The 27,746-nt window shown below is 36.5% G+C and overlaps 1 protein-coding gene across 1 annotated transcript in view; it reads left to right on the forward strand.

Annotated features, from left to right (window-relative positions):
• LOC138705606 (uncharacterized) overlaps positions 1-27,746 on the forward strand; it is a 100,911-nt gene that overhangs the window by 66,038 nt on the left and 7,127 nt on the right. Inside the window, exons 4-5 of the mRNA XM_069834207.1 lie at positions 3,404-3,619; positions 13,757-14,007. Coding sequence (XP_069690308.1) covers positions 3,404-3,619; positions 13,757-14,004 — 464 coding nt within the window. The 3' untranslated portion in view covers positions 14,005-14,007. The remainder of the gene's footprint in view (positions 1-3,403; positions 3,620-13,756; positions 14,008-27,746) is intronic.

Genomic DNA, 27,746 nt, shown 5'->3' on the forward strand with positions numbered 1-27,746 from the left:
TCGGTTACGTCGGCTGTCTGTCCGTGTGTAAGAATTTCCTCTCAATCACGCTTGATTGCTCTTTTCACATTCAATATGAGGAAATTTATTCGAAAGTGATTAATATGAACTGTAATACATTTCACTAAAAATTAATAGACCTTTATTTGAAATAAAAAGTAGCAATTAATCCAAAATCGTCCATAAAAAATGTTTTTGTTGTTTCTTGCATATGATGAAAAGATGAATGAAATTAGTTGCTCAGTGTCTCCTAAAATCGTTATGTTTTTGATAATTACGAGTATATGCAAATTTACTTGTACTTTTCTTTGCAAATTTTTGGAAAATTCAATAATTCCAGACCAAGCCAGGTTTTTCACTGCTCTAAGTGAAGAGCATGTCATTATTATATTACAATGCATGGACAGCTATTCTATTGAAATATTTTAAAAATTAAATAGTACATGTATCTACTTAAACTGTAGGGTATACAAATTATAAATTAAGTCAAAAGTGTTCATTTTGATCTTACAGAGAGTGTCTTAAATATATAATACAGATAATAAATGTTCATTTTTTGACCTGAATACGTCTTTGATAGAATCTAATATTTTTGGCGTAACACGAAATTAGACAAGTCTCTGAAAGATTCTAAACATGCCAAAGTGTACGCATACTGGCATTGATCGATTGTTGCATAATCTACTTGCAAGTAAATATCAGTTATCATCAAATAAGAAACTACCATTACCTGCATATAACAGATACTCCAAAGAAAGTTACGACGTCACTTTGGAGGAAGATGCTACCGATGTCTGGTACTGCAACACTGTGCAGAAATACGAAAGGAGTCCATTCAATAACATAAGAAATATTTGACAGATTTTGCAGCTTTTTACACTAATATTAAAATACAGGAATAAAATAGAAAATTATTAAACAAAGATGTATTGGAACAATTATCGAGATTCTCTGAATTCTCTCTTATTTTCTATTTGGACACATAGTGAATGCTTTATTTAAAAGTATCCTTTGAATAATGGTTTAAAAAAATAACTATAAAAGTTAATATAATTTGCAACGCGTGAAATGCATAATAGAAAGTAACTCTCAAAATCGCAGCACTCAAATTGTATTAAATTGTTGTTTTTTTTTTCTTCTTTAATTTTTTTTTAATTTCATACAAATATTTCATTTTGTGTTTTGTTTTATATCTTATTTTATTTTTATTTTGTTTTGTGACACTTCAGTCAAAGTTATCCAGTATCGTACTCCTCAATAGAACTGATACTTTTTCCATCACCCGAATGGTGAACCGCGATCGAATTTCGATTAGTGATTGGATGCAGTAAGGGAAAGTAAAACGAGAAAAGCCACTCTCATTTCTAATGTCTCTAATCAAATCCTGGACGACCTATACATGTTTATCTTTATTTAATTTTTAACAGTAGATTCACATTACAGCTGATTCTCATAGATAACAAAATAATTGTATCTTGACAATCAAGGAATAGTGCAATAAAAGTGGTGGTAAAATTCAAAGTGCTTGATGAAGTTCTAGGTTTTAACTGCGTTACTCTGGAAAAATGTCACTATTGATTCATAGGTTAACTGGGTTTGTACTTCAGCTGATGTAGTGCATATTTAATTTACTGTAAGTTGAAGTTGTTTTCACAATGAGTTACAGACACAATTTCTTCAAGCCTCTTAATATACGACGTAATATTCAACTAGCAGTGTGAGTTTAAAACTCTTTATTCTTTCTTTGAATGTTTAAGAAATATATCTCTTCTCTTCGCCTTTTGCCGATTTCTATGGACGTATAGAGCATGAAACTGTACCGTCTATCTGTTCACTAAGACTTCTACAAGCATGCTAATTTGGTGCAACAGCTATAAAAATATAGGCCTATATTGTTTTGACAATATTTTCATTGCGTCTATCTCTGCCATCATGAACTCCTTAAACTTAACATTTATTGGATCAGGACTAACTTGGTTACTGCTAGATGTTTGTCCAGTAAACTTCAGTTAAACAAAAATAATTGAATTGAAAGTTTTTTCGGCATTAAAGAGAACAGGTTTGCAAATAATTGTTTTAAAACCTAGTTTATTTGTAGATACACAACAATTGCAACTTCTACCTCCTCTGCTCCTGATACTTCTTCCTCCTCTGTGCTCCTATTCCTTCTTCCTCCTCTGCTCCTGATCCTTCTTCCTCCTCTGTGCTCCTATTCCTTCTTCCTTCTCTGCTCCTGATCCTTCTTCCTCCTCTGCTCCTGATCCTTCTTCCTCCTCTGTGCTCCTATTCCTTCTTCCTCCTCTGCTCCTGATCCTTCTTCCTCCTCTGTGCTCCTATTCCTTCTTCCTCCTCTGCTCCTGATCCTTCTTCCTCCTCTGTGCTCCTATTCCTTCTTCCTTCTCTGCTCCTGATTCTTCTTCCTCCTCTGCTTCTGGTCCTTCTTCCTCCTCTGCTACAGATTCTTCTTCCTCCTCTGCTACAGATCTTTCTTCCTCTTCTGTTCCTGGTCATCGTTCCTCCTCTGCTCCTGATCCTTCTTCCTCCTCTGTGCTCCTATTCCTTCTTCCTTCTCTGCTCCTGATCCTTCTTCCTCCTCTGTGCTCCTATTCCTTTTTCCTTCTCTGCTCCTAATCCTTCTTCCTCCTCTGCTTCTGGTCCTTCTTCCTCCTCTGCTACAGATTCTTCTTCCTCCTCTGCTACAGATTCTTCTTCCTCCTCTGCTACAGATTCTTCTTCCTCCTCTGCTACAGATTCTTCCTCCTCTGCTCCTGATCCTTCTGCCTCCCCTGTTCCTGGTCATCGTTCCTCCTCTGCTCCTCGTCCTTCTTCTTTTGCTCCTGATCCTTCTTCCTCGTCTGATCGTGATCCTTCTGCCTCCCCTGCTCCTGGTCCTCCTTCCTCTTCTGCTCCTGATCCTTCTTCCTCCTCTGCACCTGATCCTTCTTCCTCCGCTCCTGATCCTTATTCCTCCCCTGCTCCTGGTTTTCCTTCCCCCCTGCTTCAGGTCCTTCGCTTTTCCCTCAGGTCCTGATCTTTTTTCTTCTTCTGCACCTCATCCTTTTTCTTCTTCTTCTCATTCATCTATTTTCTCCTCCTCTGACCATTTTTCTTCTTTCACTCCTTATTCGCCTTTTCCGTTTAGAGATAATGATTAAAATTATCAGCAAGACTTAATAATGTCTACAGATATCAATATTATCTCATATCAGAACCGTACAGCTAATAAGCACTGTGTCTTAAGCAGAACTTTGCAACTATAATCTATTTTCCGCTTGATTTCTCTTGGCTATACTCAGATCTTGGGTCTTTCATATGCACGCTACCTTGGCACTCTGTGGGCACTTCCTCTGGTTACCAGGGCGCGGGTGCAGCTCCGATTGTAACAGTTCGCTCTGGTTGCCAGGGTTCGGAACCACTGGATCCAGCTTTCCCAGTAGTTCAGGATACGGCGGGCGCCCCCCACACCCAAGCTACGGACCGCCACCACCACCGCCTCCACCTCCACCGCCGCCATCCAGCTACGGCCCACCCAGTGGTCCTGGAGCACTGTACGGCGCACCTTTCAAGCTGACGGCGCGGGGATCTTCCGAAGTGGTGTCCAGCACCAAGAGCCCGTCACGTAAGTAACTACAGTCCATGAGGATTTACTTGTCTAGTCCCTTTTAGAAAGAGAAAGAATACTCACCATCTCTCTCTACCCTCATTTATGGTGACGGCGGTATGGTCGACACTCCTTCCAGCGACCAGGAGTTAGCAGCGGCGGCACTCTCTTCCTCTTCAAATTCTGACTCCTCTCCGCCAGAAAGTTCCTCGTCCGTGTCCGTGTCATCCAAATTTATTACGAATCGATCGCTAATTTCGTCTACTAGTCCGTCCTTCTCCCAATAAAATTGTTCGACTTTTTCCACGTGTTCACAGGCCTTTCTCCAATTATCTTCCGTCACTTTTGCAAGAGCGCTCTCAAACAACAATTTCACATCTTTACTTTTGAACGAAATATTACGCTTCGCAACGTCATTTTTAACCTGCCCCCATATTAATTCGATCGCGTTTAAATCGCAATGGTATGGTGGCTGTCTCACTACAGTATGGGAGTGCATTGTCGCAATTTGGTCGATTTCGTATGTTTTGAAATTATCTTTTTTAGTTTTTACAAGTTCATATAATACAGGTTTCGTGGATCGTAAATCAAATTCAATGTTATTGTTACGAAGCCAGGACTGCATTTCAGATTTCGGTGTTGATGAAATTGGTGCCTTATTGAGTTCTGTTGAATGATAGGGGGCATTGTCCATTACAATGATGCTATTGAGAGGAATGTTTGGTAATAATTGATTAATGAACCAGTTCTTAAATACAGTGCTGTCCATCTCCTCGTGGTAGTCTTTAGTTGATTTAGATTTGAAAGTTAGAAGAGCGTTTGGAATGAAACCTGTCGAACATCCGGCGTGTAAAATAATAAACCGTTGACCTTTTCCTATTGGGGTTTGAAGTGGGAAGTCAATTTCGTGATCATCGCTTTTCCAAACTTTGCTTTTCGTATGGTTCACATTAACCCAAGTTTCGTCTAGATAAACAACGGCGCGTCCAGTGGCGCGTAATTCTTTCATTTTTCTTAAGAATTTAAATCTCTTTAAAATAACATCTGACCTTTCCATTAAAAATTTTCTGCCTTGAGTATTTTTAACATACCTAAATTTAATTTTTTTAAGAATTTCTCTCAAACTCCATATGCTTCCAGTGAATAAGCTTTCCTTAATTAATGCGTCATTTATATCCTTCAAACTAGGCAAAAAATCAGTCCGATACAAAGAATAAATTACTCGTCTTATAGCGGCGGCAGAAAATGAGTCAATTGCAGTTTTCTGAGGGGTCCTGTTTGGGCGTTTCTTTCCTGGAGTTCGCAGAACACTTCCACTTTCTAGTGCCTCCCTTTGTTTTTTTAAAATCCTGCTAACACTACGAGACGATATACCTGTCGCTGCAGCAGTTCTTTCGATAACACTCGACACAGATATTGTTTGCTTTCCGCGTTTCAGTGCCTCATATTCTTCAGTAAAGAATTTGTGTACATTAATAACCATGTTCATACTGTCCGACTTCAAGGCTTTCCCGCGTTTTCCCATATTGCCTACCATGATTATTAAAAACAAGAGCACAACACACATTACAATGTTTAAGATAACAGGGAAACCATGCAATTCCGAAAACATTTTGTTTAAATTGTGAATTATTGTATATTATATTATATTATATTATATTATATTATATTATATTATATTATATTATATTATATTATATTATATTATATTATATTATATTATATTATATTATATTAAATTGACACAACGAGACACACACTTACTTCACTATTCACTAAACACTACTGAATAAATGAACTCGAACAACGCCAAGCCGCCACTGAGAGACCCACTAATTGGATTTGCAAAAGTGTGTTCTAGAAGGGCCAAGGGAGAAGGAGGGAAGGGAATTCCAAGAATTCTACAAAAGAAAACCTTTCCCCCCTTACATCTGTTGACAGTCGATAGACAAGGACCGCAGACAAGGATAGTAGAAATCACGCCAACTTAACCCTCATGCACTGTAGAAAGGGTAAATTCTACTTCTCATTGTGCTGCCAAAGCGTGAAAATTCTCGTGGAACAGTGAGAATGAGATATTTATGGAGGAATAGTGGAGTGGATTGCGGGGAAAATGTAAAAATTCAGAAATCCAAATTTGCAGCCCCTAATTTAGAAGTTCTTAACTCAGATTTCCAACATATGGAAACAGAATAGTAAAGAAGCATCTTAACAATTTGGATTCTTTATACACCAGTAAATTTAATTTTTATGACATAGAGTAAAATACAAAATTCTTATAAATCTCTCATTTTCCTTTCACATAATTCTAAGAATGTAATAACTCTTGCGTTTTAGACTGTATTCGCTTTAAGATCACCTTGCTAATTCAGGTCTCTTCGTCCAGAAATCTGTATTTGATGTTAATGTTATGTTTTATTTAACGACGCTCGCAACTGCAGAGGTTATATCAGCGTCGCCGGATGTGCCGGAATTTTGTCCCGCAGGAGTTCTTTTACATGCCAGTAAATCTACTGACATGAGCCTGTCGCATTTAAGCACACTTAAATGCCATCGACCTAGCCCGGGATCGAACCCGCAACCTTGGGCGTAGAAGGCCAGCGCTATACCAACTCGCCAACCAGGTCGACTCTGTATTTGAAATTGATTTACATATTAGCGTATTTCATGTTTTATGTATTGCACTCACCATTCGTATCTATATTGCGTTATTTTTTTAATTTATGTAAATTTTCTTAATTTCTTGCTTTTAATTTTCATATGAACTGACTTATGTTGTTGTTTTGTACTTCGGGGATTGAACAAGTGCCCTCTTTCCACTTAGACTTATTTATTTCGTTTGAGAAGTATATATTTTATTACCCCTTTCTTCACTCAACCATTCCATGGATTCCTTTTATTTTCCTTTATATTTAAGAATTTAAGTGAGAAAAATACCCTATATTTTCTGTTCTCACCTCATTCACTTTAATCGATCGCACAAAAATTTGAAACTTTTCTTAAAATTCTACATTTCTGAAGTTTCTACTCAAGACAGGCTTTCGCAAATTCCCATGATTTGAAGTGATGTTAAGAAATAAAAGGATTACTCGTATTCAATAAAATTAAATTTCCATATATTCTCCAACTTTTATTTTAATTCTTCCTATTAAATGTGGTTTTAAAAGCTCTATTCCTTTCACGCACATATATTAGGATGTTCTTAGTTATTTCTTTAAAATCTTCTTTTGTTTGCCGTCCTGTATTATGAACATAAGCTTAAGCTTAGAAATTTATATTAATTTAACAGTTATAAAAGTGTTGTTTATTTTAAGGAAAAACACATTCGAAAACAAAATATGTAACTGTAGAGGGAAGAATATTGACGCAGAATTACTGTTCCTTTTGTTATATCATTTCACAGACGAAGATTAGGCCTAATATCTAATATTTAAAATGAAATTAGTAAATGTAGACAAATACGAGTAACTATAACAAAACAGATCCTCAGGTATACGCATAGATTAAATATTAAAATAGTTCTTTTGTCTGTGACCTTCAAAATCTTACAATAAAGCTATCTTTCTAAAATGGTATAGTGAATCGCTTCATAATTTAAAATTTTCGCAATTAATTAATTGTGCGGGTAAAAAAATATTGTATATCCTTGTTTTGATGCCTTTGAGTTCCACCTGGTATGGACGGCCATACCGCTTTCCTTGGGAGCGGTTCCCTTGCACCTTTCATCACTTTCTCGAGCATAGACTGTGCCACTAACACGCGCCTTGATTAGGGATGCAACCTGGGAAGCATCATGTTGAAGCATTCCCTCTCACTGATCAGCGTCTTTCACTTTCGTTCTTAATAAATGGTTCTCTTCGAGTTTTATATACTTTATTAACCCTTCCTGTGTGATTAAAGATTAATTAGAAGAAAGTAGTAACGTTACATGTGAAGTAAATTAATAAAGCTCATATTTTCAGCCCAGGCATCGGTCATTGTTCTGTTTTCTCCGTCAAGTCTTGAAGTCTTAAGGGATATAATACGTAATTATTTTCCTCTGTTTACATGATAAGGATATTTGAATATAAGTATATACTATGGAAGACAGTATTCTAGCCGAGAAATAATTCGTTTTTATTTTCGAGTTATAAGAAGTTTAAAGAGATGCACACAGTTAAAAGATTATGGATCTTTATTTAAAATACAAACCACAAAATGTTTATGCCCCATCCTGTGATACCATGCAAGAGTTTTCGTCATTGTTCCCTATTCAATGGCAAATTTCTACAGTTCTTAATAATTAACAGACTTGTTATGTATCGTCCAAAACAAAATTTCCATCTCAGCTTTAGTTTTCCAGCTTTCCTAGTCCCTTCTGTAGTTGTACTGAATACCTTATTAATCATTCTCTTGTCACTATTTATCCGATAAATATAAACACAAGTCAACATATTATCACTACAACTACAAAAAGCAATCTCACTATTATTCCCATCATAAGAAAAATTAATCACGCATCTGAACTTAAATCGTGAAACTTATGAAGTCACATGCAATTAACAAATTAATTATGAAATGCATTCCGTGCGAATCGCGGAAAACGCAACTCTTTCTTCTCATTTGTGTGGACAGCAAAGAATTACTATGTATTTTAATGATTATTTCGTTTATATGACATCATTCTATTTTCGACCAATGAAGTGTAATGAAATTTTGAATTCCAACCAATCACAGTCACACTTTGCGATAAATTTTGCAGCTAGATTTATCGCTATAAATTTATCGCATGGTCGTTCTTTTGTTTAGTCGTTGTCGCTAACTGTTTCCCCGTAAATTGATGATCATGAATATATTAAGATGCAACTACACGGTTAAACTTTTCTTTCAACTTTAAAGCAATGAATGCAAGATTGATATTTAATATTAATATATTTACGCAGTGAAGACGACGTTCAAAACGGCGCACCATGTAGACACAAAATCTACATGTACATACGTACCTTTTAAACTTGATTCTTTCAATATTCTTCCCAGATTGCACGCATACGCGATTGGAGTATTGAACTGTGTACATGCAGCTTTAGTTCCGTTACACACTACAGCGAGAATACGTTTGTCGAGCTATAAAAAATGCTTTCGTTTAGCACTGATTGTAAGTAACGGTCGAAATAAGACACAGGTGACATTGGTCCTGCTCCCACAGGTAACTTAACCTATAATTGTAGCCTATAAAATTTCTATTTTGTGAAAGAAATGAAACAATTAATAGAAAGTCAGATGTTCAAATTCATGTAACATCATCGCATATCAAACCCTAAGACTTTGCATAGTAATAATAAGGCCTTTGATCAAACTGCCTTCAGTATGGCGTAATAAAATTCGTGTTTTAATTAGGCTTATCTATACAGAGATGGCTTCACTGTGTAGCAACATGTCTCGCTGTGAATACATAAGCATTGGTATATAGCTGTCCCCACTGTTACTGTTAAATTAAATTATGATTTCAGCAGATAATGAAAATGTATTTATGTTACAATAATATGAGAAAAGTGCAGTACACGTAATTAACATTGTTAAACCTGTATTTCGCTTTTCGCAATTGGCATTACTGCATAATAACATCGAATCTCTTTATTGCAGTAATCGATATTCATCTACAAGTATTTCAACTTCACAATGTCTGAATAGGTTAAGTATTCGTTAATATACAATTAACATTTTGTGATCGAATTTTAGGGATATATTATTTACATTTTTATTTTATTCACGAAATAGTCCTAATAAATGTCATTCGCGGTCTGAGATTTCCCTTCTCATGACATTACTACAGATAATCCAAGAGGATAAAGTGTAAACACCATCATTGGTGATATGAAACAAATTGTTACAAACGCGTAAAAAATATAATTATAAAATATTTCACAATTTCATGAGAATGATTTTTGTGTTTAGAAACAGAATTTTACAACTAATTATTTAATAATGATCGAGGTATACATGCAATAGTGGTAAGGATTAATGAAACGGAAACCGAAGTACGGAGAAAATTTGTACATAAAGAACTCGCAAGAACTGTTCGGGATGGAAACCACATTTCGTTAGGTTACAAGAAAACATTCTGATGGGGGCAGATAAAAAAAGTGATTTTCTTTTCGTTCACCATGTTAATAATGTCAAAAGAAGTGCTTATACAAATTTTGGCCAGTCGACCGCAATTACGAGGACCGTAAAAATTATGTTCGCCAGGGGCCGTTAACAGAAAGAAAACAAAATTCCATTGGAAAAATTTATTGGGACAGACACAGCAATTGTTTAGCTATCTTTCAACATATTCCCCACCGGAATTGAGAAATTTGTCATATCATGGGATCGACAGAGAGGTGCAGACGGCTGTCAAACTCTGGTTCCGATTTCAGGCGGCTCACATTTACGACACAAGGATAGAAAAATTGATCCCATGGTATGACGAATGTCTCAATTCCAGTGGGGGATATGTTGACAAATAGCGCAGCAATTGCTGTATCTGTTTCAATAAATCTTTCCATGCAATTGTGTTTTTTCTGTAAACGGTCCCAGGGAAAATCACTTTTTGGACGGCCTCGTAATTGCGGTCGAGTGGCCAAAATTTGTATAAGCACTTTTTTGACATTATTAACATGGTGGAAGAAAAAAAAAACTTTTTTTGTCTGCCCCCATCAGAATGTTTGCTTGTTAGAAGTCGCTTCTTGCTAAGTGATCTATGGTTAGTATCTTAAGTAAATCACTAATACGTCAGTATAATTAATGTAAACTATTCAACAATGTACGTCTTATTCTCTTCGCTAAATATGGTTCACCAATTTATGAAATACTTCCAGTAGCTACGAAGATGACTGCAGTAAGTTGGTATGAAATGATACACGTAACACTGGCGCAATTGAAAATTGTTGCACCACTCGGAACCTGTCAAAGATGTGGACATCGTCCTACGGTACAATCTATTCCATTAATAGCGTCAAGCTTTGAATCTATTCCATTAATGCCGTCAAGCTTTGAAATTTTGTTTACATTCAGTATTTCATCCCCCCTCTCACTGCTATGTTAGTATATATACAAGACACAATGATAGCCATTCCCATCAGTGACGGGCCGCGTCATCTCTGAAATGTTGACATATATTGCAAACGAGTTCTAATTCGTGATGGCGACGCAACTGCTACCCTAGCATGAACACCACTGAAAACCGGAATATACAATAAGGGCGAGTGAAACCGGTAGGGGTAGGGGTAGAAGACGTAGTTTCGTTGTGAATACGACTAAAGAACGTGACGGCATTAATGTAATCCAGTGCATATGTGGCTGTTATAAATTCCCAATGAAGGCAGAGAATTTGGCAATATAAAAATAATTCATTTTTATTTATCGCCCTTATTAAGTAACAGTAACTTCATATTAAAATGGTAGGAGACTCCAAAGTACCTGGAAGAGAATTGTCTCTCAAAATGCAGAGAAACAGCTAGATATCGAAATCTGATTCCAGATAAAAAGTTGTACTAAGATAATGTTCAAACAACATTTACTTGAGTCTCTCTCTCTCTCTCTCTCTCTCTCTCTCTCTCTCTCTCTCTCTCTCTTCTCCATGAACTGAAATCATTTCGGAACACTCTTCGTTATATAAACGATTTCGTCTATTGAAACTTGCAACATTTGTTAAACGCAAACAATAGCGAGTTGCGTAAGTATATACAGCTACAGAACAAATTGAGTCAACATTGTGCTATTTCTAGTGTAAATAATGTTACTACACGCAGCTTGCAACCTAACACAAATGCAGTTCACCGTATCACATCAGTTGATATGCTGCAAGTGAAACTGTACACAGCTTCTCAGTTATTCAAACGGATCCTGCAAGGTCACTTTCTCTACCTTCCAGCAACACAAATTCTGAACCATAAACAGATACATAGACGATTGGAGCATATAGATGTGGACCACTAAGAGAACACTACAGACTCAAATGTATCAGCTGTGACATGTGAGGCACAGAATTCAAATTCCTAGCACAGAAAAAAATATCTTATATTTTTAAATTTATAATTGATATTTAATTTATTCTGTTCCATGGATCTTACACCAATATTACAGCTTTACGATGTAGTGCAAGAAAAAAATTATACAAAAATATAATTATAATAGTACAGAGAAAATAGATTAATTTAGTCTACAATTCATCAGTTGAGTAGAAGATATGAAAATGGAGAAATTTTGTTAATTCTGTTCTAAGCTACTTTTCTTGGCACTGAAACCTTCAAGATAATTTGGCAGTGCATTGAAGACCGTAATACATAGATAGTGAACTTTTTTTATACCAGCGAGACGGTTACTCGCATATTTTTTAGATAAAATAGTGAATGTTCCACGTGAGAATCCCAATTTAACCTCGGAATTAACTGAAGAAATACAAAAATATATGTATAACATCAATTTTTACTGTTAATAACATTTCAATAATTAAAAATATATATTTAAAATGACTATTTCGTTTATATGACGTCATTCCATTTTCGACCAATGAAGTGTAATGAAATTTTAAATTCCAACCAATCATAGACTTTGCGATAGTTTTTGCAGCTAGATTTATCGCTATCAATTTATCGCATGGTCGTTCTTTTGTTTAGTCGTTGTCGCTAACTGTTTCCCCGTAAATTGATGATCATGAATACATTAAGATGCAACTACACGGTTAAACTTTTCTTTCAACTTTAAAGCAATGAATGCAAGATTGATATTTAATATTAATATATTTACGCAGTGAAGACGACGTTCAAAACGGCGCACCATGTAGACACAAAATCTACATGTACATACGTACCTTTTAAACTTGATTCTTTCAATATTCTTCCCAGATTGCACGCATACGCGATTGAAATATTGAACTGTGTACATGCAGCTTTAGTTCCGTTACACACTACAGTGAGAATGCGTTTGTCGAGCTATAAAAAATGCTTTCGTGTAGCACTGATTGTAAGTAACGGTCGAAATAAGGCACTGGTGACATTGGTCCTGCTCCCACAGGTAACAACCTATAATTGTAGCCTATAAAATTTCTATTTTGTGAAAGAAATGAAACTATTAATAGAAAGTCAGATGTCCAAATTTATGTAACATCATCGCATATCAAACCCAAAGACTTTGCATAGTAATAATAAGGCCTTTGATCAAACTGCCTTCCGTATGGCGTAAAAAAATTCGTGTTTTAATTAGGCTTATCTATACAAAGATGGCTTCACCGTGTAGCAACATGTCTCGCTGTGAATACATAAGCATTGGTATATAGCTGTCCCCACTGTTACTGTTAAATTAAATTATCATTTCAGCAGATAATGAACATGTATTTATGTTATAATAACGAGAGAAAAGTGCAGTACATGTAATTAACATTGTTAAACCTGTATTTCGCTTTTCGCAATTGGCATTACTGAATAATAACATCAAATTTCGTAATCGATATTCATCTACGAGTATTTCAACTTCACAATGTCTGAATAGGTTAAGTATTCGTTAATAAACAATTATTAACATTTTGTGATCGAATTTTAGGGATATACTATTTACATTTTTTATTTTATTCACGAAATAGTCCTAATAAATGCCACTCGAGGTCTGAGATTTCCCAGATAAATCCACTCGCTTCGCATATGGATTTATCGGCAAATCTCAGACCTCTCGTGACATTATTACATATAAATTCATTATGTTTCGAATACATTCTCGACCTAAAAAGTGTCACAGTTCATGATACGTAACAACATTAGAATTTACTTATCTGTTTCTTCAAAATGAATTGTAAGGGCTCATTATGCTTGAGGGGTTCACTGGCGATGCTTCTGGCAATCTTGGCAGATGGTGGGCTCGCTTGTTGTTGGGTACCAGTGTTTGTGTTTTGAGGTCCTCTAAAATTATGTATTTGAAAATAGGAAGACGCAATTTGAAATTCAAAAGTGAGTGTGGGGAGGGTGAAGGGGTGGAACAAAAAATTCAATCAGCAATGATTTTGAACTTCCCCTTCGAAAACTAAATCGTGTTTTTCTCAAAATCGTATCCTGTGTACAAATCTAAAATTATTCAAGATGTGAAGTTTTAAATGAACACACGGTATAATCTCACTTGATAATCATATACCGGATGTTGCAGTGCCCGGAGGAGCGCATGCAGGCCTGCTGGTGCTGAAGCCGATCCCTACGGGCTCGAACGGAGGTGCGCGGGCGTCCTTCGGAACAGCGAATCTGCACGACTTTTTCGGGGCGCAGTCGCATCCCGTGGCTGCGATCGTCACAGCGCCTTCCTCTTTTACGTCTAACAGGAGATCGGATCACAGTTCCTTCATAGCGCCGCAGGATGACTACAGCATCATGCCAGCGTTTGGCTCGTATGGCCTGTAGCAGGTGAGTTCCCACCCCAGACTAATACTGTCACAAGTGTTCTGTCTTTAATAAGACTCGTAATAATAACAATAATAATAATAATAATAATAATAATAATAATAATAATAATAATAATAATAATAATAATAATAATATTAGAGTTGGAATAAAATGGATTGGACTTGACAGCAATGGCGTGGGTAGAGAATAACATCCATTTCGATATCTTCATGGAAATCACATTTTCAACATGTCTGAAATGGGGAAAAGGGGTTTTTGACGTTCCTTGTATTATAAGGAAAAATATCATCTAACGTCGATCGAAGTTATTGGATTACTGACTGGGGCTAGAGGAACCATCACAAAAAGATTCGCGCATTTTTGTAAGCAGTTTGGTCTAGGACAAACTCTTGTCACTGAAGTATCTATGTCTGCAGTGAAGGGATCTATAAAAATCCTAAGAAACCATCTGTACAGTTATATAGATTGATCTCTTTGCTATGGCCATCTGCTCACTTAAGTTGGGTCTTGCAACTAGTGCTAATTAGACGACTGTGATCACCCAATAGCTAATAGATACTAGGAAATTTTATGTTTCTTCTGGAATTAATGATGTTTTGTTCAGTCTTTTCCAATTATTTCTAATTGTGCTATTTCTTATTCTTTTTCTTCTCCATTGTTTTATTTTTTTCATTATAACAACAATTTTATGGTAAACTTTGTCTTCTAGGCAGCCTTCACTTGGAGGAAGCTGAATAAAATTTATTCGAAATAAAAAATAACTATGACAAGATAATGTTCATAATCAGCATCTGCGAGTCAAGTGAACCAGTGATAACATACATGAAATGTAATAATTTTTACAATAAAAAGTATTTATTCGAAAAGATAAAACAAATATTTATTCCTACACAAGATGATATTAAAAGTAATATGGTGCTGACTGGAGGCAGGGTTTAAGCCACCGTCGCATTTGTCGCATTTTGCTACTCGACTTCTAAAATGCAACAAACTTTGAAGGGAAATGTGCAAAAATGCAACAACCACATCGGACTTTACAAACGAAGATGGTAATGGAGGAAATGAAATCAGAGATGTGTTTGAATTAATTTGAATTTAAATGAAATGCTAATGGCATTGGCAATGTTCAAAAAGGTATTCAGCAATAGATGTTCAGGAATTGATTACAAAGAGTTGGTGCGATTCATGTAAGTTAAGTGAACAATTTTTTCTAATTGATTTATATAATTTCATTGAGTACTATAAATTGTGAGCGAGGATTTACTTGAATGAATCTTGTAAAAACTGGAATTAGAAACCACCTTTCAGTAAAAGAATTAGCACTCTGCCAACAATAAATCTTGAAGGGCCAACTAATAAAAAATTTCAATGTTTAGAGTGCCCATACAACAACGTATTTTAATGTGATGTAAATTGAGCAGTATGATTCTAAACATACCTACGTCTAATGATTTACTCACAGAAGTATATCTAGAGTGTGATAAGATGGATTGAAAGTAATAAAACTTCAAGAAACAAATTACATAACTGTTTGTTTGTGCACACCTTATTAATTTTATCTTTCTACACAATTATTATTTATAACACTACACAAGTATTTCGCAATTTGCACAAATATAATTTTTCATTTGTGCATTTTGCGACAATTTATTTTCTAGCTCAAACCCTGACTGGAGGTAAATGTAATAAAGAAGATACACATTTATATAATCCTGCATTATGTAATACATTTTTTAAAATTAAAAGAAAAACTGCTGCATTTTGTCTTGTCTCCTAAAAGTGTAGAAGAGATAACATTCTATGAGTAGGAGAGATTATTACACTTGAACAGTTTGCTTTCATAGTAGCCTACTATTGATTGCTTGGTTTAGTATAAGTAGTTGCCATGTTCTTCGTTAATTCGGGATTCACGTTTCAGGCCTGAAAGAGCGATGGAATCTTATGGGAATACGAAAATTATTAGCATGTATTCTTCTGAAAGGAAAATAAAGCAAAGGGTTCCATGTTGTCGATTTACGACATATAAAAGGACCTTGTCTGTGGGAAAATTTTGACCAGCTGTTTATCACTCTGTAATTTCCTTATTAAGTGTACAGATGTTTTTGTAGAGCAACGTCATTGTTGATAATGCGGCGTATCTGCATCCGAACGTTTTCAGGGAACTCAAGGGTCCCTCGCAGATACAGTAGGAAACCGAAAATAGAAAGTTGAACGAAATGGGTCTTGAAAAAGCTCTTTAGGTATTGAAGAACGTCAAAGATCACCAATAAGAATTAGACAAGTTTAGATTTAGAAATGTAAATAATCTATATGGAAGTGAAAATAAATATTTTCGACTTGAATTTGAGTTCGACGACCTGGACAGTGAGGCGTAGAAAGAACTAATAGGCAAAACGTGGTCAGCAAGTTGTGACATGGAAGATCCCTGATACACATGAAGGTTATGTGAGAGTAAATATAATAGAAACTGAATTCTGTACCCAGTGAAACGTCGATAAACTCTAGTCCCGATGTGGGTCAGCCCCGGCACCGTAACTTTCGCTGCCTGAGTTCTTGCCTTGCTTCTCGGCGGTTCTGGATGACAACGCTAAGGTCGACTCACCGGAACATGCGACACCGCACTAAATATACCTAACTTAATTCTCGTAAGTTACATCTCCAGTAGATTCTACGCAATTCAGCACTCAACGGCGACAACCTCATATTGTTATTATTAATTTAATACCACAATCTAGTATGTACAGTCACGAAGCACAATGCGTAGAAAATATGCATCCATGGATAGTTGCTAACCACTAGGATTCATTACAGACAATGCGAAATAGTACCTGTACAGTCTATTCTTCCTAACACCCTCACAACTCAAGCTTCGTGATTGTATATACTGATAATCAGGGAACGGATTTATATGGACTAAAAATATATGAAATATGTAAATATATATGTAGTTATTTTTACCAAAATATGGAATTAAATATGGATTTTTACCAAAATATGGAATTAAATATGGACTTAAAATTATAAAAAAATGACTATGTACGTTAAATATTGGTACATTTTAATCAAACTAAACAAAAAATATAATGGACGTACCTTATCTTCCAATGTAGTTTCAACAAAACACAATTTTTATTGTCTGTTACCATAACAATAGGTTACAAACATTTCTTTCAAGTGCTGAAAAGTGAATCTTCTTCTATTGTCTCTGAGGATAGATTTATACTGACTAAAAGAGCGTTCGACGTCACAAGAAGTAACTGGTACATAATTCAATTTCACAATGTCTGCTGGGGATAAGTCCAAGTTAATCTTCACTGTTGATTCACCACTCATCACAGCAACAACCTTTTGTAGTTCTTCATATCCAGGGTTTTTTGAAAGTACAGTGTCCACCTTAGCTCTTACTGCATCTGCAACTTTACCTCTACCACGATTCAGTTGTTCCACAGTACTATTTATAATTTCAAAACTTTCAGATAGTGAAAGGTGCCTATTTTGGAGACTTTTGAGCGTTTTTATGATGCATGAAAATGTATGCTGAATGTGAGCTAAGTCATTCTTCACACTTATGTCACAGGTAACTGTTTTCGCAGTATCAATTGAGACTGCATCTTCAGAGTCCAATGCAAGGAGAACATTGTTAATAGAGTCTATATGTTCGGCATAATATTCAACTGCTTCTAGCCATGTACCCCATCTAGTTAAAATTGGCTTTGGTGGCAATGGAATTTCAGGGTACATTTCTTTCAACACGTTAACTCTACTGGGAGCTTTGAGAAATACTTTTTTCACTGATGAAATCAACAAATCTACTTTAGGGAAATTGTCTCTGACCACTTCTGCCACACGATGAAATGCATGCGCCACACAAGTAAAATGAGTCAATTTAGGATATACAACAGATAATGCTTGTCCAGCTTTGACCATATAAGGGGCAGCATCGCTAATAAAGAATAACACATTATCGTACATAATACCCTTTGGCCACAGGATACCCATAGCTTCGTTGAACAGTTTAACTATAGTTTTGTTATTGCACTTTTCTAGAACATCACAATGTAAAAGAATTCGTTCAGAATATTGTTCACTTAACAAACCGATAACTACATTACCAACAAGTCTACCTTCTTTGTCGGGAGTCTCATCAATGGAAACCCAAATTGAACTATCTTTAATTTCATCTCTTATCTTCTGTATTGTCTCATCGTAGATGGATGGAGCATACGTCTTCCTAAGTGTTGACTCATCCGGGATTGTATGTTGAGTATATTTTTCAAGGAATTCCCTGAAGACCTTATTCTTTAGTTTGTAGAGAGGAATATCAGCAGAGATGAGAGAACGGCACAGGTCGATGTTAAACTCAGATCTTACATTCGATGTTGTTGGTTGTGTTAAAAACAATTGTCTCTGCTTGGAATTTAGTTGTTTGTTGGCCTGATGTTTACTAGTTGTAATGTGTTGTTGCACCAGGAACTTTTGTGTAGATGATACTGCACACTGACACAAATTACAAAATAATATTTTATTGTCAGTTGATAAACCATCTTCTTTAAATTCTGAAATGTAACTTGTTAGTTTTGATTTTAAATTGACTGAATGACGTACTTTTGGCATATTTACCGTCTTTATAGTATGATTTACAAAACTGAACCTATGTGTACTCTGACTGGCATTTAACTGTTGAGCTGCACAACTGAAGTCTGTTAAAAATTTTAAATTAAATTAATACAGTTTTGTAACTTACTTTCCCATTGTTGATAGGACTGCTAATTTCCAAATAACTCTGATGTTAAAGGGATTACTGAACATGTGTTTAAATCTCTATTGTTGAAATGTATTTTTAAAAGTTAATGGAATTTTGTTTTGTTTTATTGTTAAACCTAATATAATATGGACTGTTTTATATGAAATATGGAAAAATATATGGAAATTAACGAAAATATGTACTAAACTCTAAAATATGGAAAAATATGGAAAATAAAAGTAGGATTTTTCAACCCTACACATTGTGAAACATAAAGATAATGCAAAATATAAATTATATTAGCTTTATAAGTAAATATGTATTTACATATAAATCCTTTCCCTGCTGATAATACTCAAAACAAATTTCGTCACCCTTATCACTATCACAGGCATCGTCATACCATTGTAATTCTACGTTCGCTTTCATTCCGTTATCACCATGCGTCTTCATACCATCACTTAATACTGTTGTCAAGTCACCAAGTATCATCACACCGTCACTTTATTCTGTTGTCATAATATATCATAACATCATCGTTTGCATACCGTTATCATCATTCACCACTATAAAATATGTCATCATGTCAGCACACCAACGACACCATTATGTTATGACCATGTTTCCCCACTGTTTCGTCACTATAACGTTGCCCGTTTCTAACGTCGTCATTGTGTCGCGTTGATTTCATTTCCTTGCCAACATCTTCCATCACTTCATACCGTTGTAACATTGAGTCACCGTACCATCACTTCATTCCGTTGTCATAATTATATCATCATAACATCATCGCCTTCATACCGTTATCATCATTCAGTACTATAAAATCTATTATCATGTCAAAATATCAACGTCACCATTATGTTATCACCATGATTCCTACCGTTTCGTCACTATAACATTGCCCGTGGCTAACGTTGTCATCGTGCCGCATTGATTTCATTTCCTTGCCAACATCTATAGTCACTCCATCACTTCATACCGTTGTAACAATGAGTCAACGTACCATCACTTCATATCGTTGTAACCATGAGTCACCATCACTTCATACCGTTGTAACGATGAGTCACCGTACCATCACTTCATACCGTTGTAACAATGATTCACCGTACCATCACTTCATACCGCTGTAACAATGAATCACCGTACCATCTCTTCATACCGTTGTAACAATGAGTCACCGTACATCACTTCATACCGTTGTAACAATGAGTCACCGTACCATCACTTCATATCGTTGTAACAATGAGTCACCGTACCATCACTTCATACCGTTGTAACAATGAGTCACCGTACCATCACTTCATACCGTTGTAACAATGAGTCACCGTACATCACTTCATACGTCATCACTTTATACCGTTGTAACAATGAGTCACCGTACCATCACTTCATACCGTTGTAACAATGAGTCACCGTACATCACTTCATACCGTTGTAACAATGAGTCACCGTACCATCACTTCATACCGCTGTAACAATGAGTCACCGTACCATTACTTCATACCGTTGTAACAATGAGTCACCGTACCATCACTTCAAACCGTTGTAACAATGAGTCACCGTACCATCACTTCATACCGTTGTAACAATGAGTCACCGTACCATTACTTCATACCGTTGTAACAATGAGTCACCGTACCATCACTTTAAACCGTTGTGACAATGAGTCACCGTACATCACTTCATACGTCATCACTTTATACCGTTGTAACAATGAGTCACCGTACCATCACTTCATATCGTTGTAACAATGAGTCACCGTACTTCATACCGTTGTAACAATGAGTTACTGTTCCATCGCTTTCATAGCGTTGTCATTATGCAGCGTCAATGGTCATACTGTCTACACCATGCGACCATCTTGCAACATTGTAGTCAGAAAGTGAGATGGGCGGTAGTTCAGTAAGGCAGACAGACCTGAGTTCGTTGATCTCTTACATCTCTATTACGAGAAGAAAGAGCAGTGTGTTGACGGCGATGTTGCCAGACTGCTGAAACTTCCAACTCAATTTTACTAATTAACCGTGCATTTAATCACAAATAGTAATATAGGTTTTCTGTACATTTAAGTGTACGCTGTTCTCTCTTTTAATCTGCAGGATTATTTCACTCCCACTCTCTATAGGCCTATTTCTTCTTTAAAATTATGAACAATCGTGTATGTTTTTTCTTTGCAATATAAAAAATTTCCTAAAATAGTGTTTTGCAGATGAATACACTAATTTCTTCCACGAGCTAACTTCACAAGTTTATACATGCCCAGTATCAGTAGGAGTCCTTGCTGTATCGTTTGTTGTTCAAAACGGTGGAGAGCATAGATATGTGTTTACCCCTGCGGTGGCTGAGTGATCAGTCCTCCAGCCTGTTACGCAAGCGACCTGGGTTCGAGTCTCGGTGAGGTCTGGGATTTTTCATTGATAAAGACAAACACGCTTGTGGCGGACAAGGTCGCAGTTATGTCTTTCTGGGGGTTTCCCGTTTTACCCTATATTAGGCAGCTACATCATTCCGTCGCCATTTATCCATTTCGTCATCATTCCATAGCATTCCTCGGAGGTTGCTGGCCTAGTGACGAGAAGGATTGCCTGCTTGAAACCTGGATATGCAGCGAACCTTAGTGTAGTCAGCCGGTGTGGATTGGGAATGCGTCTAGCTTGAAAGTTAACGTAGTAGATCGTAATAGGCCGCAGTGCTGGGCCATGATAATTTCATTCCATTGGTACTGTGTGTTCACTAAACTTGTAGTTCAATGTGACCAAACACTGGGCTCTAATTATTGTGTATTTTAAACCAATGTTACTTAAGACAGAAAGTAAGCTATCATCTAAATTTAATGTGTCATCGCATGTGGTATTGGAGACACGCAGAAGTCTCGTCCCCCTCTGGCTTGTGTCGTGGCGGTCGGCAAAGAACTTTTACGTCCGTTATAACACGCTGACCTCCACACTGCTGTGCTGCCCTTGTTGAAGGAGAAAGAAAGCCGCCCAAGCAGAGCTTTTACTTTCGTTACGTTACACTCTAGTCTAGCAGCTACCTAAGGGGGCGATTTGTGACAGTTGTATTCCTCTTCTACTCCGTGTCAGTTAAAAGTACAAAACTAAACGCAGAGATTTAAAAATGACCGAGAATACAGGTGTTCCAATTGCTTCAGCAACACTCACTTAGAAATATTCGTGCATTCTATAGTTCAGAATTTTAAAAATCCATTTTTGACCGCAAACCTGTGATTTCTTCTTCTTCACTACCCGGAGTAGGCACAATGGCCTATTCCGGCTTCACAGTTGGTCCATCCACCATCCCTTTCGATTTTCCTATATCTCAATTTATTTTTATTAAGTTATTTTACGTCGCTGTATCAACATCTCAGGTTATTTAGCGTCTGAATGAGATGAAGGTGATAATGACGGTGAAATGAGTCCGGGGTCCAGCACCGAGAGTTACCCAACATTTGCTCGTATTGAGTTGAGGGAAAACCCCAGAAAAACCTAAACCAGGTAACTTGCCCCGACCGGGATTCGAACCCGGGCCACCTGGTTTCGCGGCCAGACGCGCTGACCGTTACTCCACAGGTGCGGACTCCTGTATCTCATGTCCCCTCTGCTTTATAAGTGTTGAAAAATTATTTTCGGTGATCTCGTATTTCCCATTCTATTTAAGTGCTGAAATCAATTGTCACGATATTAATTTACTTTGTCATTCAAATTCAAAATCTACAATTGTTTTCTAATATCTTCGTTCCTCATTCGATTCTATCTTGTACATCCATTTCTTCTTCTTAGAAAAACCATTTCAGCATTCTGTATTTTATTCTGAATTTTCTTGGAGTGTACCCATGATTTTGAGCCATAAGGGAAAGAGTAGTTATAGCCATTGTTTTATAAAACTTCTTTCTGGTGTCCTTTCTTGTTTTATGTTTCAAAGTTTTATGCATGGTGCCACAATCATTTGAAATTTTGATACAGTATTTTTTTATTTACATCGTCTTCAGTTTCTTTTTGTTTATTTATATGACAACCTAGATCAGCCCTGGGCACAACGGGGAAGAGAAACGTAACTCAGCAACCCCCGTCCATGTCATTTTCGCTTACACTGCCTTATAAACAAACACACAGTAGGCACTATACATCAGTGTTGGAATTCAGGCGACCAGCGGAAGCCGAAAGTTCGTAAAAGCCTTCTACTATCAGCCACTGAGCCATGCTTAATTTCCTGTGTACACGTCTAAGCCGGAAAGGTGGAGTGGGGAATTAAGGGGAAATCTGTAGTCCTCAATTGAGCTATTAGTGCCCAAGTCTGACCTAGATAATTACAATTGTTTAATTTATTGGCAATATTCACCCTTTAATATGAATCTCATATTATTAATCAGCGATGTATGCAGTGAAGGGAATGCTGCTACTATTACTATAGGCATCCAACAAGGAAAACTTGGTGCGCAGAAACCAGCGAGCATGACTGTCTCACGTAGATGACGTATGCTCCCGTTTCCAGCATGCTCTCAAGCCTGCTGCAGGGGAGTAAGAGGGTATAGTATACGCGCCGCGAGGAGTCCGAGCTGAGTCTAGTTTGTAGGATACCTATAGTACTGTTACTGCTACTATTAGATTATATTATTATTATTATTATTATTATTATTATTATTATTATTATCATCATCATCATTAAATACTTATTTTATTGAAATTCGTGAGAATCAATTAATTTATGTCACTTCCAATTCATAAAACGACAAAAATTTGAAGAACGTGATAACAGATTGACCACGAAGTTCAACTAGAGAGACTAATAAAAACAACAAGGAACTTCGGTTAGAATTATCTGATCGTACATCAAAACTCAGACTTTTTTAATCTAAATTGGTACTGTACTTCAAGATTTTCTGTTGTTTATTTTTAATAATTTTAAACAACAATGTATCAATTTCGAGGTGAAATTGATGATAGATGCCGAGGGTTCACTATGGAATTATTTGACATTCTCCTTACAGTTGGGAAAAACCTCGGAAATAATGTCAACCAGGTAATCAACTCAAGCGGGACTCGAACCCACGCAATCTCGCATCGGCAAACTCTTGTTTTTTAATGGAATAATTCAGCAGTAATGTTCGAGTCCCTTCAATCGCAACACACATTCCCAGCTGTCGAAATAATAGGCATTCCTTATAGAGTCTGTGTACGAGATTAAAATATAGCCTACATATATCTCACTTAAGAAGAACATCTGATTGTACTTGAACCACAACTACTGTACTTCATCAAAACAGATATGAGTGGCCACCAAATGATTCTGACCACTGCCTGAATCGAAATCAACGCGGTAGTCAAGAAACAGAAACTTGTTTTCTAACGCAACAGCATCTGCAAAAGTATTAACCTGCTCAAACATATTCCGTAAAAAGAAGTAACACTGGTTTTCTAATCCTACTAATGGTAAAAGTCACGACATAAACATCTGAGACACGCATGAAATAATGTGCACTTATAAAAGTTGCATAGAAACGAGTTCAGTCCTGAATTTATAATCTAGTTTTCGAAATATAGGCTACACCATTGAGGCAAATATCTCCACTTCTTGTCAGCAATAAACTAAATATAGGCCTACAAGTTTCACACATTACTTGAGTAATAATTATGATCAGACATTAGCAGAGCTACTTATCAAAACTTACGTCTTACCATGTGATACTCCAAACAACTGGTCCAGACATAAAGGGCTCAACAGAGTAGGTAACCCTTTATACAGGCTGATTCACGAGGATTTACCATACTTTACGGAGCTTATTTCCGAAGACATTCTGAGCAAAAAATGTCATATAAACATGGGCCCTATTCTCAGTATTTACAGAGTTACGTTCCGTTATTGGAACGCATTGCTGTGAACGCGTGATCTTTGTCAGCGTGCAGTCAGCAGCCAGCGCCAGCGCTACGGAAATCAAAGATAGCCGTGTGCAGTTACGTAGCGCGACGAGTGCCGTTCACAAGTGTACTCAAGCGACGGCAACATTTTTTAAAATGTGTTGCAACCTCTCCAAGATTGTCAATTAAGATGCAAAGTTGAACTGCAAATAATTAAGTCGGTGGAGTGGTGTGATTTTTAATAATTGTAGTGACAAGTGCGTAAGAATAATGTAATTTTCTAGTTAAAAATAGAAAAGATGTCTGTACGAAGCAACTAAGGAGTTCGCAACATATTTTTAGCTTCATAATGCTTGCCAATTAAAGAAATGATACTTCTAAATGGTTCATTCTCTATTTGTATTATTCTTTTACCTTCAAACTAAAGAAAAACGTATTTTACAAACAACTTTAAAAACTCAACTTTAAATTAGTGTAAAGGCTGGTTCACAATAAACCGGAAACGAGTATCGGAACGGAAACGAAAACGGTAAAATTGTTAAAATGTGTACATTTAAATGTGAGCATTCACAATTAACGAAAAGCTTGCCGGAGCCGGGGATCGGGAACGGAGAGTTGGCCAAGTTTCAACTTTGGCGTTCACGTATCCGATCACAGTCCACTAGATTCATTCTATTGCCATCTAAAAGCTATTTTGTCGTCGTATATTTTGTAGCAAGAAGACCGTGACATAACCTATGCATTATTTTGTTCTGTGCTGTGCATCATGGAGCAAGTTTTATTTGATGAGATTCTAATATTGAGTGTTGAGGAAAATCCTCACGTTTACGATAAGCGGTGCGCCTCATATAAATATGAGAAAATGAAGGAGAATACGTGGCTTTCAATAGCTGCATCTTGGAACACCGATCGTAAGTGAATCATATGTTATTATTGTATTGGTTGTATTACACACTACATATTCATGATTCAATTCAATAACTACTGTTGTGTTCATTTTTGTTCTATTACAAATGTTTCTTCTCTAATTATTTTACGTTATGGTAGACTTAAAATAGGTTGTGATAATAAAGATGCATGGGCATTTTTATAGTACCGTACCTAATGAAATGTTTCAGTTGAAATTTCGAAGTTGGTTAACCTGTGTTTATGATGGCTGCCTTGTACTCATGAGAGAACGCCATTGATCAATTATACACAAATAACATCAGAATGCGTAATATCGACTTTACATATCGTTATAGACATGCATATCGATATGCATAGTCGTCTACATTCTCGGGTTATTGTGAATCAAAAATTTTCATATTCACGTCCTCTGCTTCTCGTTTTCATTCTGGTTCTCGTTTCCGATTTATTGTGAACAAGCCTGAACTCTGAAAATATTGAGAATATGAACTATGTTTATATGACCTTTTTTTGCTCAAAATATCTTCAGAAATAAGCTCCGTAAAGACAGCAAATCCTCGTGAATCACCTGTATAGTTTAGATCAGACATCAGCGCGAGCATTTCTAGCCTTAAAGCGAGGTGCATCAGTTTTGTAAAATCTCAGATTCGCATGTAGGCAGACGCTTAAAAGAAATTCTACATCATTGTTACACCTCGTTTAAAGGATAGAAATGCCCGCGTTGAACATACCCGGTTTAGATTTAGATCATACTAATTGTCCCTGATGATGAAATTTTTATACAGTTCCTAAACGTTGAAGATGTTAAGTTCCAGCAAATTGTGGAATACCCAAAAGTCTAAATCAGAAAAATATAGATAGATCCTATACTTACAAAACGACGAAGATAGCGACGGTGACTTTCTGAAAACATTACAGCTGTAAAAATGCACAGAATTTCTCCTCTGACTGCATGATCGACTAACATTTTCTCGAAAAGAAGCTGAAGGAACATTCCGAAGCTTAGATTTTCAATTTTTACTTTTCTAGTCACATTAAATTACATTCCGCTTCTGAAATCTGTGAATCAAGTCTAGGCATTTGGTTGAAGCCGATGACAAAGCGAATGGGCGGAGCCTATCAGTGACGGAGTGTGTAGCGTGCTGCATCGTCTCACGGCTGCTAAGGGGTTAGATGCACGTGGCTGAAGGTGATAGTTAGGGCGGCATTTTAGACGCTCGTCTTCAAGCAATGCTTTCCCTCCAGAGAGGTCATTGGACTGGCCCTCTCCACTCATCACTTGCGCAAAAGACTTGTTTCTTCTACTTTACAGATTTCTGAAACGGAACTCTATACATAGCCTCAAAAATCAATATGTAACTTACAAAGAAATGAATGGCCCAGAATTCAAACGGCAAGTAGCTATGAGCCTAGATCATATATACCCAGATTGCTCGGCCTTATAGGCTTTGACGGTAACAACTTTTGTCAGGTTTACTATGCTGCCATCTAGTTGTTACATAAGGAGTCACGTCATAACTCCCATTTGCATTGCATTAGCTACTGTACTGCCATCTTGTGTTCATTTACGGCGAACGGGTGGCGATCCTGGCGGTTGTTCTCTTCAAAGTGCTACCGATTTTAACATAGGGATGATCAATCTGTTATATATGTGATCTGGACTATGAGTAGGTACAAAAGAAGAACGAGATACGCGAAATTGGTGTGAATTGTGTTGGAAAGAATAGCAAAATCTACGAGAAATTAAATATAATAAAAACTCGTTAAAGTTGACATATTCAATTTGTCCGAAATCGTACATGGAAAATAAACGGAGAACTAAACAAAATTTTGGAAGATGAAGACTAACCTTGACACGGTAATTTTATGAGTAAAGATTGTTTGTGTACAAAGTTTTGTAAGAACCAGAACATGAAAACAGAATGTGGAATAGAATTTTACTAGTGTCTAATTCAATTAACGTAGTACGTCATACCCGATAGGTTTATTGTATATTATTGTTTTAAATCAAAGAAACCCCATTAATTAAACAGGTCTGAAGCCGTAAAAGCAAGTTCGGAAGATTAAAAGTCATTTTTTTTTTTACTCTAGACTTACGCACATACGAAAAAATTTATATCTTATAATGCTTAATAAAAAATTACGTTCAGAGGTACGCAAGTTATATCTTCTAATCCAAACTATAAAATCTACACTTCTGATTTTCATCAGAGTTAATGTCTGTGTCT

Source organism: Periplaneta americana, chromosome 9 (assembly GCF_040183065.1).
Source record: "Periplaneta americana isolate PAMFEO1 chromosome 9, P.americana_PAMFEO1_priV1, whole genome shotgun sequence".
Lineage (NCBI taxonomy): Eukaryota > Metazoa > Arthropoda > Insecta > Blattodea > Blattidae > Periplaneta > Periplaneta americana.